The sequence below is a fragment of the Entelurus aequoreus genome, linkage group LG13 (genome assembly GCF_033978785.1).
Source record: "Entelurus aequoreus isolate RoL-2023_Sb linkage group LG13, RoL_Eaeq_v1.1, whole genome shotgun sequence".
Taxonomy (NCBI): Eukaryota; Metazoa; Chordata; class Actinopteri; order Syngnathiformes; family Syngnathidae; genus Entelurus; species Entelurus aequoreus.
This window is the reverse complement of record NC_084743.1, coordinates 31,283,134-31,298,176: the sequence shown is the minus strand read 5'-3', so window position 1 is coordinate 31,298,176 and position 15,043 is coordinate 31,283,134. Positions and strand designations below refer to the sequence as shown.

Sequence of the window (15,043 nt, the reverse complement as noted above, 5' to 3'; positions counted from 1 at the left end):
GTTTTAGTCGGCAACCATCGCAGATAAACCTTGTGAAATTCTGGAGGGACTGGCGACCAAATGAAGAACCTAGCGCATCACTTAAAGGTAGAGCTCGTAACGGTGATACAAAAAAAAAGTAATTTTGACATCAACACTCTAATTCTACTGCATCTCTATATTTCTATTTGAAACCCCTTTTGTTTCATAATCATTTTTTAAAGGAAAACATTGTCATATGCTGCAGTGTAACAATAAAAATAATGTCAGCTGGTTGATATGTTTCTAATCATTTTTTTCATGGAATACTAGCATTGCATATACTCATCTGATTTTTGGTTGTTTTTTTGATCAATTGTTTTTGTTTTTTAGGTGGGTCTGCCTGCCAAGTCTGGAGTTTCAGGGGGGATCCTGCTGGTAGTCCCCAATGTGATGGGTATTGTTTGCTGGTCACCTCCCTTAGACAAACTGGGCAACTCAGTCAGAGGAATTCAGTTTTGCACGGTATGTAACACAGCACTTGATTCCTGAAGTATACAATAGCAGTTAAAATATGTGGTTGTTTAAAGTGGGTCAAACAAGGAACATACTACACCTTTCCTAAACATGTTCTCAAGTTAGCATTTTGCCTATAGTTTACAATGCTTATGAGAGACAAGATATATGTATTTTTTGAAATGCATACTAACTTGTAAATAAACACTTACAATGGAACCAATGAGAGCCATTACGTCATTGCAGCTACTATATTTATTTACATTTTGTGACCTGATTGATAAATATATACATACATTAAAGGTTTTGAATGATAGGCAAATGTAAAAAAAAACCTTTTCCCCTTTAAACTGAGCAAATAATCAAATAATACTACAGTAGAACCTCGATTTAGGAACCCTTGTATTTCCAACTTTTTTGGTTTACAAACCTTTAGATTGCGCCAAATATGCCTCTGTAAGCGAACCTTGTCTCTGTGGACGGCCGCTTCATTTAGATGCCTGCAGGTCAGAAAACAAGGCAACATTGTTGCGGAGGCATAGTTATCCACTTGACTTGCTAAACAGGAAGAGTCACGTCTCAATACTCCAGCATGTGTGTCTTCCTTTTGGTGAGTTTTGTCTATTCATAAGTGTTGATGAAACAGAATATGAATGCTCTTAAAATAAGTCAAATAATATGAAAGCTCTTAAAGTAATGACTTACTGTGTCCACACGTTGGCAGTGTGTCATAACCATAAAAAACACTTAGACATTGATAACTAGAAAAGCTTATCTTTCGATTGTATTGTCCTGAATCCGGATTAGCTCCAACATGTTTACATACACCTGTTACTTAGCCCATTTCTGATGTTTCCTAAAAGGTAGATTAATGGTGAAGCCTCTTGTCAGTATTCCGCTGTCTTTGTGTCTGTTGGTGGAGGCGGGGTCGATAGCATACACGCACACACACAATAGTAGAGGCTTGTAACGTTAACCTAATGTAACATAATAGAAATGATCCGGATCGGTCCAAATATGTAATGACTTGTTTCATCTCCCATTTTGGATATTTCCTGAAAAGAAGGCATAAATCCACCCATAACTTTATGAGCTATGTAGAGAGAAATATGTGTCAACACTCTTGTCTGTCTCCACTTTTTTCTGTGGGGCCACTAGCATATAAAGACACACAGAAGCGTCAACGTACAATGCACTGGTTGCTTATCTACCTTTTATAAATGTGTTAATTTTGAATTACAGGACCTGGTGGAACTTTTTAACTTCCATAACTATGACAACTTGAGGCATTTCGCCAAGAAGCATGATCCTCGCAGAGAGGGCGGAGAACAGCGGGTAAGGACACACAACAGCTCTGCTTGAAAATGTGTGATTAAAAGCCACATATGAATCTTTGCCAGTAGCTTCAGCTGGTTTTGACAATTGCTGCATGCGGGTTTGTGCGTTTTATCATTTACTTCTTAGCTGACCAAGCTTTGATTGTTCATCTGCTATCCTAGATTGGTGGCAACTAGGTCTGGGCGATATTGCCTAAATATAAAATATCTGATTTTTTTCACAAAGAAATTAGATTTATGATTTTTTCCAAAAAAAAATTATTTCTACTTTTTAAAGAAACCAATTTGTACAAATGACAGCGATAATTCAAACCAAGTTTTTCTTTTGTTTGTTCAAAAACTAGTAGTTTGAAATTATAATGCATACACTGCATTTTACTCTTAGAAAAATTCTCATTTGTTCTTTTTAGACCAGACATAAATTGTACTTTTTATGAAATAATTTTCAATAAACTAAATTTAGAGCTTCCTCTGGAAAGTAATACTTCTATGTTGAATAAATTACTTATTTTAACAAAAATGTAGCATTACACCTTGCATGAAAATATATCATCATTTTCAACAATGAGATTGATGTAGTGCAAACTTAAAACTTCTATCTGTATAAGAATACTTCTGTAAATAAAAAATATTGTATTGTACATTGTATGCAAATAAGTAATCAAGTAAAACATGAGAGACTGTAGTTTCAGTAAGTGGATAAAGGCAGGCTTTTTCATTCACTCATCTTGGCAGTATGCAGAACGGCTGCTTTCGTGATCGTTTTCCACTGTGCTTCAGTCTCATCATACATGATATCATCATACATTCCTGGTGTAAATGATTGCACCACAGTAAGTTGCTTTTTAGCTGGAGTTTGTTTGGTGTTAATCTTGTTTGCCTCGTAAACAGTTGCATTTCCCGCACTCAACTGGAGGCTTCTGTTTTAGATGCTGGAATAACTTTGTTGTGCTGCTGCCTTTTTTTACACAAACTTTGCAGCCTGCAGTAATTTGTTCCACGCCTGTTGCCACAATACAAAACTACAGACAACACTTTTCTTTTCTTCAGAAAAAAATCCTCGCTCTCGTTAGCATTAGCCATGTATTGCTAGGTTTCTCTGCTGAGGAATTAAGGAGGGAGGGTGGAAGATACAAAAGCTTGTTGGGGCAAAAAGTATGCCGTAACAAGAGCAGAAAAAAATCTATTTGTTTAATTTTTTAGTTGTCTGCAACAAAACTAAAATTTATTGATATGGTACAATTGATACATTGCCCAGGCCTATTGGCAACCCTATTGCTCGGTTTGTGTTGGGCATATGCTACCAGGTTTAATAAAATTATTGCATTAAAAAAGCGACCATTATGACATCACTCTTGGTTGACTGCAGAAGGGAATGTTTTAAAATTCGTAACTGTCATACAAGTGTAAAACAATAAGTTAAAGAAATATTAAAAAAAAAAAGATAACAACTACAAGGTGTAATGTGAGTACCTTGCAGATGTGCATCAGCCTTTGTTATTATTTTGATTTGTCACAAGTAGTATGTAAAGGGGCGTTCGAGTACATTTTCTTCATCGATGTAAATTAACAACCAGGTATTTATTTTTAAAGTGATACTAAGGTGCACAATGCTAATTACCCTTTTATATGTATATGAATACATTAATAATATTCAAGACACACATACGCCTTTGAAAACAATCAATTAATTGTCAATTTGAGTACACCTGCTACATTTCTAAAAATGTTTTATTATATCTTATTATAAGATCACACCAAGGAAATGACTATTTGATACAACATAAAGTAGTCAATGTACAGCTTATAGAACAGTGTAAATGCACTGCCTCCTCAAATCAACTCTACACACATCTATTAATGTCAAAACCGCTATGTCCTACGTGTCATTTCTTCAGTGTTGTACCCATAAAAATACATAGTAAAATATTAGCAGGATTGTGATGAGTGTAGTCAGCTTTGAGATACTGTATACAGTACATGTACTGTTTACTATATACATTATATATATATATATATATATATATATATATATATATATATATATATATATATATATATATATATATATATATATATATATATATATATATATATATATATATATATATATATATATATATATATATATATATATATCGTATTTTCCGGTTTATAAGACGCACCCACTAAATTTGAGAAAATATATTAGCCGCACTGGACTATAAGCCGCAAATAAACAGTATACCGCACGTTGTGAAATTAGATATATATTCACATAGTAAGATTTTGCAAATTTTTATTTTCATACCTTAACTGTTTCCAAACGGCTGATCAAACAAAACAGAAAAGTAATTGATGTCTTAATTTATCCTTTATGAGATTTTTAAGATTTTCTCTTTTTCAATAAGGTTCAAAATGTCTATCACTTTGTTAAACACTTTGAACAGTTTCTTAAAGTGGATAATTTTTGGACGTTGTTTGATTCCTCTGCTCAATTTAGCCGTTAGCGAAAAAAAATCCATAGCTTAACCGCACCTTTGTATACGCCGCAGGGTTCAAAGCTTGGGAAAAAAGTATTGGCTTATAGTCCCAAAAATACGATGTGTGTGTGCGTGTGTGTGTGTGTGTGTTTTTATATATATATATATATATGGGATGGCGTGGCGAAGTTGGTAGAGTGGCTGTGCCAGCAATCGGAGTGTTGCTGGTTACTGGGGTTCAATTCCCACCTTCTACCTTCCTAGTCACGTCCGTTGTGTCCTTGGGCAAGACACTTCACCCTTTGCCTCTGATGGCTGCTGGTTAGCGCCTTGCATGGCAGCTCCCGCCATCAGTGTGTGAATGGGTAAATGTGGAAATACTGTCAAAGCGCTTTGAGTACCTTGAAGGTAGAAAAGCGCTACACAAGTATAACCCATTTATCATTTATTTATTATATATATATATATATATATATATATATATATATATATATATATATATATATATATATATATTTATTTTTATTTTATTTTTTTTACGTTGTGTAAATGGTAAATAAAAACAGAATACAATGATTTGCAAATCCTTTTCAACCTATATTCAATTGAATAGACTGCAAAGACAAAATTCTTAACGTTCGAACTGGAAAACTTTGTTATTTTTTGCAAATATTAGCTCATTTGGAATTTGATGCCTGCGACATGTTTCAAAAAAGCTGGCACAAGTGGCAAAAAAGACTGAGAAAGTTGAGGACTGCTCATCAAACACTTATTTGGAACATCCCACAGGTGAACAGGCTGATTGGGAACAGGTGGGTGCCATGATTGGGTATAAAAGCAGCTTCCATGAAATGCTCAGTCATTTACAAACAAGGATGGGGCGAGGATCACCACCAACAAATGCGTGAGCAAATTGTCCAACAGTTTAAGAACAACATTTCTCAACAAGCTATTACAAGGAATTTTGGGATTTCACCATCTACGGTCCGTAATATCATCAAAAGGTTCAGAGAATCTGGAGAAAACACTGCACGTGAGGGATGATATTATGGACCTTAAAATCCCTCAGGCGGTACTGCATTAAAAAAAACACATCAGTGTGTAAAGGATATCACCACATGGGCTCAGGAACACTTTAGAAAACCACTGCCAGTAACTACAGTTGGTCGCTACATCTGTAAGTGCAAGTTAAAACTCTACTATGCAAAGCGAAAGCCATTTATCAACAACACCCAGAAACGCCGCCGGCTTTGCTGGGCCCGAGCCCATCTAAGATGGACTGATGCAAAGTGGAAAAGTGTTCTGTGGTCTGACGAGTCCACATTTCAAATTGTTTTTGGAAACTGTGGACGTCGTGTCCTCTGGAACAAAGCGGAAAAGAATCATCCGGATTGTTATAGGCGCAAAGTACAAAACCCAGCATCTGTGATGATACGGGGGTGTATTAGTGCCCAAAACATGGGTAACTTACACATCTGTGAAGGCACCATTATTGCTGAAAGGTACATACAGGTTTTGGAGCAACATATGTTGCCATCCAAGCAACTTTATCATGGACGCCCCTGCTTATTTCAGCAAGATGAGTTACAACAGCGTGGCTTCATAGTAAAGGAGTGCGGGTACTGGACTGGCCTGCCTGTAGTCCGGGCCTGTCTCCCATTGAAAATGTGTGGCGCATAATGAAGCCTAAAATATGAGAACAGAGACCCCGGACTGTTGAACAACTTAAGCTGTACATCAAGCAAGATTGGGAAAGAATTCCCCCTGAAAAGTTTCAAAAATTAGTCTCCTCAGTTCCCAAACGTTTACTGAGTGTTGTTAAAAGGAAAGGCCATGTAACACAGTGGTAAAAATGCCCCTGCCAACTTTTTTGCAATGTGTTGCTGCCATTAAATGCTAGGTTAATGATTATTTCCAAAAAAAAAAAATAGTCTACAGATCTTGTCTTTGTAGTCTATCAAATTTTATATATGTTGAAAAGGATTTGCAAATCATTGTATTCTGTTTTTATTTATGAGTAACACAACGTACCAACATATATATACCTGTGTGTATATATATATATATATATATATATATATATAAAATCTCCTGATGATTGAGGAAACCCTCATGAAACAGGCCTGTAGAGATGAAATAGTCTTGTGATTTTTTTCCCACACATTCATATTACGCTCTACCACGGTAACAAGCACTATTTTTTATTTTTTTATTTTTCTTGATAATCTAATTAAGACATATATATATATATATATATATATATATATATATATATATATATATATATATATATATATATATATATATATATATATATATATATATATATATATATATATATATATATATATATATATATTGTGTGTGTGTGTGTGTGTCTAATGTATGTGTATGTATGTATATATGTGTGTGTATATAGATATTATATATATATATAATCTCCTCCTAATAATCAATTTATTTTTTGCTTCTTTTATAGAAATGAATTACTGTTTTAGGGCAGTAATGTTAATGTAAACCACAAACTGCTGTTGCATGCTAGTTTGCTATTAGCTAGCCACAATTACATTTTAAGGAAAATCTTTAAACATTTAACAATGAAAAGCTGTGTAACAAAGAATCAATGAAACAGCGAAACAATAGTGGATGGAAGGACATTTTAGACTGAGGCCCGACTAAACATCTTCAGGTAAAGTACAAAGATGATCATGTCAGTCAGTATGAACACAGTTTAGAGACTACCAGTGCAGAAAATATAAAAGTTAAAGCAATGCCACAAGTTTGACCTGCTGATTTATTATTTTATTTACTGCCTGCTGCTAACCTAATCTAGCTCGGGTAAACTCATGTTAGTTTCCATCGGTGGGTAGTGTGAAACTCTAGGATAGAAGAATCTCTGAATGTTCTAATGTCACATTTCCAAACCAGTGAGATAGCTGAGGAGTTGGGCCATAGTGGAGGTATGTGTAGATGTGGTCCTTCTCTGTCACCATGTTGTTGTTATTCAATCCACAAACTAGTTGAAACTGAATCAACAGGGCCTCCACAGTTCATTGCTCTATAGTGCACTTCCTTTAAAAAAAGTTCATAAAAAGTTTATCAATAACCTGTTCCGCACAATCATCAAAATTATCATGGGCCTTTATATAATAAAACAATTGCTTATAGTCAAGACTTCGCCTTAACGTTAATAACAAGTGGCATTGACTTTGCCTTAAGTGGCAACACATGCGTCAACATGCATTAAAGTTTTTGCTTCTCGTAACTTGTTAACCTGTTGATGTTCTTCATTCTCGTCTTAACAATGGCTGAGGCTGCTCCACTTTTAGGATGAAATATAAAGCCACAGTAAGTCACAGAGAAAAATAAAACAGAGTAACATCGCTCAACTTTTGCTCAAATTAGGTACTTTAAGATACATACATATAGCAAAGTGTTATAGTCATACTAAGGTGCACAATACTTATTACCCTTATATACGTATAATACAACTGAATGAGTCAGTTATTTTATGTATAGAATGTGCATCAACTGCATGACATATTCACATTGGGAAGCGAAGAGACTAATTTGTTATTCATGTCAATTGAAACAGCAGCAATTCTTCGGACCGATGGACTATGACAGTCTACAACAAGAGCTAGCACTGAAAGCCCCCCTTTGGAAAAAAGTCTCTCCCACTGAGTCACACCAGGACACCTCTACTACTGTAGTCTATAGGATGGACAATGTCAGCAAGTGAAACTATAAAAGGTCAACTTGACATGATCGTTCCTCCCACCCCTGCCACACCCTCAAATATTTATGTAAATTATTTAGAGGAATATTTATTGTTTGTGAAGTGGTTACTGTTTGGGCTGACTGTTATTGTTTTATGTTTTTCCATGATGGGATATGAAATGAGATTTTCTGCAGAATTCTAAATGAAATTCCAACTCCCGCTAGTTGCCTTAGTGTGTCAAATCTGATATTCACATTGATCTTGTACAAATACCTATTTCATTATGATTGCTATTAGCGTCTTATTACCACTCAGTGGAAAAAACTGTTCTCCTTTATATAAAGACTGTGGTCTGAAACCAAAAAGTGTGTGTGTGTGTATGTGTGTGTGTGTGTGTGTGTGTGTACAGCTTTGGTACAACCAAGCTTTAGACCTACAAGCTGTTGCCTATTGTATCACCTTAGACTGGTTGTATCAACACAGTAAAATACCCACTCAGTGTTATTTTTTTAATCTGTGATATTGTCAGGTCAATAAGTATTCATTTGTCCATGAGATTAAACGTCATAGTCTGCTTTTCAGAATATTTCTGTAATTCAATCACAACAATGTAGCTATTGTTTTTATTCGACTGTATATGCTGGAACTTGAAGGGAAAGCGTTACCTAAAGTTGAAGTGCATACCTTTACATACCTCACACACACTAGCAACGTTTCTTCACTTTATGTGCTTTTTACCGAGAGTTCTGATCCAGTTCTTTGGTTAAAGCCGAGTTTATCTCTGCTAATGCTTGACTGTTGGTATAATTACAGACATAAACTGGATTGATGGACTATAAAATGACAAAGATTGTCATTAGCATCTTTTATTGACCTTTCTGTTAAATTCATTACGTTTTTATAGAGAGGACCAGTATGGGCAACTGACATATAAAGATACCTCAGTTTTTGTAATCCGTTTCAAACGAATTAAAGACCGTAAGCCGGAGTAATTTTACCGAAGACCACCTTTTTATGATAAATTTTAGTGTTCAAACAAAAGCTTATCAATCACAATTGATATCATATTTATTGACCTGTTGGGAGTGACTACCTCTGGCTTTTTGTACTTAATAGGAACAAGTGTGTAACTGGGAAAGTGTCCGACATTGGCAAAGGCACATGCTTCAGCATTGTTTGTCTTAAGCATTTTGACAAAAATAAAGCTGCTGTAAAGATTCTAATAAAACTACTACTGGATTCCAACCCACCCTTTGATCACTCCGCAGTTATGTTTTTTTATAAACTCCACATGACTGAGTGGCAGTTCAGTATGGACATGTAGTTCTAAATAAGTGACCTTAGCATGTATTACTGCTCAAATATTCCCAGTTAAGGACAGTTTTACTCTGGTAAATTTTTCCTGAAGATGCTTTGCTTTTGATAACAAACTACCATATCATATATATTTAGGAGATCAGAACTTCCAGTAATTCGCAATTCACGGAAATCCACTACTCCCTGCGAATATTGCGCGGCCTTGCAACTTTGTCCAATCCCCTGAACTTCTTCACACATTGGCCAGTAATTTTGGCCAATTAAATTTGTCCCAGAGCAGTGCTGTTACACGCTCATCAACGGTCTAATCAAATCATATTTGTTTTTTGTTTGTGTTGGCAAACTAGAAACATCAACATTTAACCATTTTAACTCTTTATTGTTCTAACAAATAGTACTCATTCGAAGTTCAAAACCGCTTACAGTTCAGCGCCTAGCTTTCTGGTTAATGTAGTATATAAACATTTATCAAGACATTGACAGAGATGTTGATGTGTAATGATTATCGCTCATTTTCTTTCATTTACGAAACGAGAATCACCGCTATAATGGCACTTAATAGTTTCAACTGTAAAACATACATGAAGAATGTCTGCCACTTGTTGGCAACAGAGCAGACAGCGGACATTAAGGGAGCCTTTTGTGGTGTTTGTTTTCATAATACAGTAATTTGACAATAGGTTTAGATAATGTTCATATACTGCTATGTAGTAAGTTAGGTTTTGTTGCTCTGTGTTAATCAAACAAGTGAAACATTAGTATTTGTACACATTTGTGCGCAAAAAAAACAAGTGTTGTTCATTATGTTGAAATCCTGTTATGTTAAAATGAACACATTGACAACAAATTCATAAAATCTCAAGCTTAAAAAAATAAACCACACAAGTTTTGGCAATATTTTTAAAAATGTTGCAAAATCAGGAATTTTAGGCGGCAACAATCGCAAAAACTAACAAGATAATGGAGGGACTAAATAACTAGCACTTTTGGTTGCTTACTGATTCAAAACTGGCTTGCGGTTAAATCACATTTGATTGTTAGCTTGTAAACACATTTTATACACTTATAGAGCATTTATATATTCAGTAGTGCCTCAATCTAGTTGTATTCCTCAGGTGTGTCGAGCTTTAAGCAGTGTGCATTTATACACATTGCTGATTGGATTAAAAAGAGAATTTAAACAATGTGACTTGAAAAGACTAGTCTGCTTGGAATGTCATACTGCTGAAATGGGAGTGTTTGCACGGTTTTTACTGAAGTTCAATGTGAGATCTGTTTGTTTTATGGGTTTTTGTTGGTGGTCATAGACCCTTTTGTTTTCTTAAATTTTTTGTGCAGTATTATATTGTGCAAAGTATTCAACAGCCTCTGCTAACAGGAATTTAATTGGCCTTTTTATTGTCTTTCTTGGTTACTTAATTCGTAAATCAAAAAAGCAGCATACGGATAAGACAATTATTTTATTCTAAACATTGGAGGAAACAACACTCAGGCTATTACCAGGGGTGTCCCGATCTGATATTGATTATTGGTCCAATGTCAGCAAAAAACAAGTGTTGGGTTATATAATCTTGCATGTAAGATCTTCGATACAAGCAGTCTGGCAGTGCTTTTACTTGTGCAAAGCTGGACAGCAAGTTAACATCCAAATGTTCTCCAATAAGCACACAAGTTTGCTCTTTTCCTGTATTTTAGTCAAGGTGTTTACCAGAGGTAAACATGGTAGGCTATAGGCTACTAGGAGCTGACACAACAGCTAAGCACACAAGCAAGACATATGTAATATGTGTTCTTAATTGAACAATATTGCAGTCTAAAACAGCACATTTGTTAGAAAAAAATAAGTATCAAATAATAATAACTGCCTATTATTACAGTCTCCAAGGCAGAAGCATATTAGAAAGTATCCAGTAAAAAAAAGTCTCAGCATCATTCAATTTACTGCAACATGAGCTTAATGAAATATTGTGGCCATTAGGTGTTGCCAAAAAACAATCACCACTCCACTTCAACATGGATAACATAAGTCCATTGCAGATATTTAATAATAAATATGTTGGTATTTTTCATACCTACCAATGTTCTTTGTTTGAGTAATTTCTGTTGATCACACCTTTTCTAACATTCCACAAGTCTAAATAATAAAATGTATGATTCTTGTTGATATCCTATCGTATCAATATTGATGTCGGTCAATACTCAAGGCTCCAAAATCAGGACCATATCGGAGAAGTAAAATCGGAGTGCTCCTAGTTATTATATAGGATAATGTGCTATCTTAGGACCTTAACTAAACATACAAACTGGGGAAATAATTTGTCATGGTGATGGTGGGAATGCTTCCCGATTTGTCCGGCATTTACTCTAAAGTTCTGTTCTTGTATGCCAACTATTAGATTAGATTCATCCAGCACTGATACAAAGCAAACAATCTTGACTGATCATTTCAAACTTGATTTCTCTGTTTCCCAAAAAACCAAACCAGTCTAATGCTGTGTACTTGAGGCTATACCTTGTAATATGAAACAATACAATTCTTGCATAAGAGGCTTTTGAATAGTTTCATCATCAGTTTTCATGTTTGCTTAGCTGTCATATTTAACTTTTGCATGCTCCTCATTTATGTATGCATTTAATTAGGATACTTTGTTGTATGTTCTTTTGATTTCTTTCACATTTTATGTTGATTTCTGTCTTGGACATTAATTGTATCCTGCGTGACACTGATTAGGCATAAACATTTACCAAGACTTTGGAAATGTAAAGTTTTGAATAAGTACATGTATTTATTTATTTATATGTGTATGTATGTATGTATGTATGTATGTATATATGTGTGTGTGTGTGTATGTGTATATATGTGTGTATGTATATATATATGTATATACATACATACATACATACATACATACATACATACATACATACATACATACATACATACATACATGTATGTATGTATGTACAGTATACATACACACATGTATATTTATATACATATACACACATATATGTATATATATATATATATATATATATATATATATAGTATACCTGTAATTTGTAATAATTTTTGAAGTATTACTTAAAAGGATCAATGTATTTGTTCATGAATGAACCTTACATTTCCAAGTTGGTACCGTCAAAGTTTTTTGTCTTTGTATTTCTTTTCTTTGTCCACATGGGTGTATTTGTGATATGTATAGATGTGTATATATACATAAACTCTTTCATTGTAACTGTGTGGTGTTGCATGTAAAATAAAACATCAAATAAAGCACTTATAGATATGCATTATCCTGTTGCTTAATGAATCCATTTGCAAACTCTACCAGTGTTTCCCTACAGGCCTGCAATCTGCTTGTTGTAATTGTTTGATGATGCCATTGTCTAATTTGCATGATTGGCCATGACGCATGTATTTTATATGTGCTGGCACATCGTGTTATTTTGCAGGAAGTATAACTATTAATATATATAAATATATATGTATATACTGTGTGTGTGTGTATGTATATGTATGTATATATATATATATATGTATATATTAGGGGTGTGGGAAAAAATCGATTCAAATTTGAATCGCGATTCTCACGTTGTGCGATTCAGAATCGATTCTCATTTTTAAAAAATTGATTTTTTAAAAATTTGTTATTTATTTAAAAACATTTTTTATTTTATTATTATTTTTTTAAATTAAACAATACACAGCAATACCATAACAATGCAATCCAATTCCAAAACCAAACCCAACCCAGCAACACATTTAGAACTGCAATAAACGAGCAATTGAGAGGAGACACAAACACGACACAGAACAAACCAGAAGTAGTGAAACAAAAATGAATATTATCAACAACAGTATCAATATTAGTTACAATTTCAACATAGCAGTGATTAAAAATCTCTCATTGACATTATCATTAGACATTTATAAAAAAAAAAAAAGAACAATAATGTCACAGTGGCTTACACTTGCATCGCATCTCATAAGCTTGACAACAAAATGTCCAATATTTTCACAAAGATAAATTAAGTCATATTTTTGGTTAATTTAATAGTTAAAACAAATTTACATTATTGCAATCCGTTGATAAAACATTGTCCTTTACAATTTTATAAAAGCTTTTTACAAAAATCTACTACTCTGCTTGCATGTCAGCAGACTGGTGTAGATCCTGCTAAAATCCTATGTATTGAATGAATAGAAAATCGTTTTGAATCGGGAAAAAAATCGTTTTTGAATCGAGAATCGTGTTGAATTGAAAAAAAAAATCTATATATATATATATATATATATATATACACACACACACAAGGTGGGTAAGACCTTTGGCAGCAATTACAGCCTCAAGTATTTTTGAATACGATGCCACAAGCTTGGCACACTTACAGTATCTTTGGGAAATTTTGCCCATTCCTCTTTGCAGCACCTCTCAAATTCCATCAGGTTGGTTTTCATCCAAGATGTCTCTGTATATTGCTGCATTCAGTGTCTAGTCTAGTCTGGGAGGTGACCAAGAACCAGATGGTCACTCTGTCAGACCTACAGCATTCCTTTGTGGAGAGAGGAGAACCTTACAGAAGGAGAACCATCTCTGCAGCAGTCCACTAATTGGGTCTCTATGGTATAGTGGTCAGATGGCAGCCATTTCTTAGTAAAAGGTTTGCCAAAATGCACCTGAAAGACTCTCAGACCATCAGAAACAAAATGATCTGTTCTGATGAGACAAAGTTTGAACTCTTTAGCGTGAATGCCAGACATCATGTTTGGAGGAAACCAGGCAGCCTCATCACCAGGCCAATACCATCCATACAGTGAAGCATGGTGTTGGCAGCATCATGCCTTGGGGATGGTTTTCAGTGGCAGGAAGTGGGAGACTAGTCAGGATAAAGAGAAAGATGAATGCAACAATGTACGAAGACATCCTGGATGAAAACCAACGCTACACCTCCAATCTGATGGAGCTCGGGAGGTGCTGCAAAGAGGAATAGGCGAAACTGCCCTAAGATAGGTGTGCCAAGCTTGTGGCATTGTATTCAAAAAGACTAGAGGCTGTAATTTCTGCCAAAGGTGCATCAATATAGTATTGAACAAAGGGTCTGAATACTTAAAGGCCTACTGAAACCCACTACTACCGACCACGCAGTCTGATAGTTTATATATCAATGATGAAATCTTAACATTATAACACATGCCAATACGGCCGGGTTAACTTATAAAGTGACATTTTAAATTTGCCGCTAAACTTCCGGTTCGAAACGCCTCTGAGGATGACGTATGCGCGTGACGTAGACCGGGGAACACGGGTATGCCTTCCACATTGAAGCCAATACGAAAAAGCTCTGTTTTCATTTCATAATTCCACAGTATTCTGGACATCTGTGTTCGTGAATCTGTTTCAATCATGTTCATTGCATTATGGAGAAGGAAGCTGAACAAGCAAAGAAGAAAGTTGTCGGTGCGAAATGGACGTATTTTTCGAACGTAGTCAGCCACAACAGTACACAACCGGCGCTTCTTTGTTTACATTCCCGAAAGATGCAGTCAAGATGGAAGAACTCGGATAACAGAGACTCTAACCAGGAGGACTTTTGACTTCGATACACAGACGTCTGTAGAGAGCTGGGACAACACAGACTCTTACCAGGATTACTTTGATTTGGATGACAAAGACGCAGACGTGCTACTGTGAGTATGCAGCTTTGGCTTCTAAACATTTGATCGCTTG

At 35.0% G+C, this 15,043-nt stretch overlaps 1 protein-coding gene across 6 annotated transcripts in view; it reads left to right on the top strand.

Annotated features, from left to right (window-relative positions):
- glsb (glutaminase b) overlaps positions 1-15,043 on the top strand; it is a 73,404-nt gene that overhangs the window by 35,936 nt on the left and 22,425 nt on the right. For 5 of the 6 annotated variants that reach the window (XR_009828284.1, XM_062067700.1, XM_062067703.1 and 2 more), the window contains 2 exons: positions 352-483; positions 1,717-1,809. Coding sequence is in view for 5 of the 6 variants with exons in the window: in XM_062067700.1 (XP_061923684.1) it covers positions 352-483; positions 1,717-1,809 (225 nt within the window). In the remaining variant the exon portion in view is untranslated. Of the gene's footprint in view, positions 1-351; positions 484-1,716; positions 1,810-7,868; positions 12,172-15,043 lie in introns of those variants that run through there. The other variant, XM_062067701.1, reaches the window with a different exon arrangement.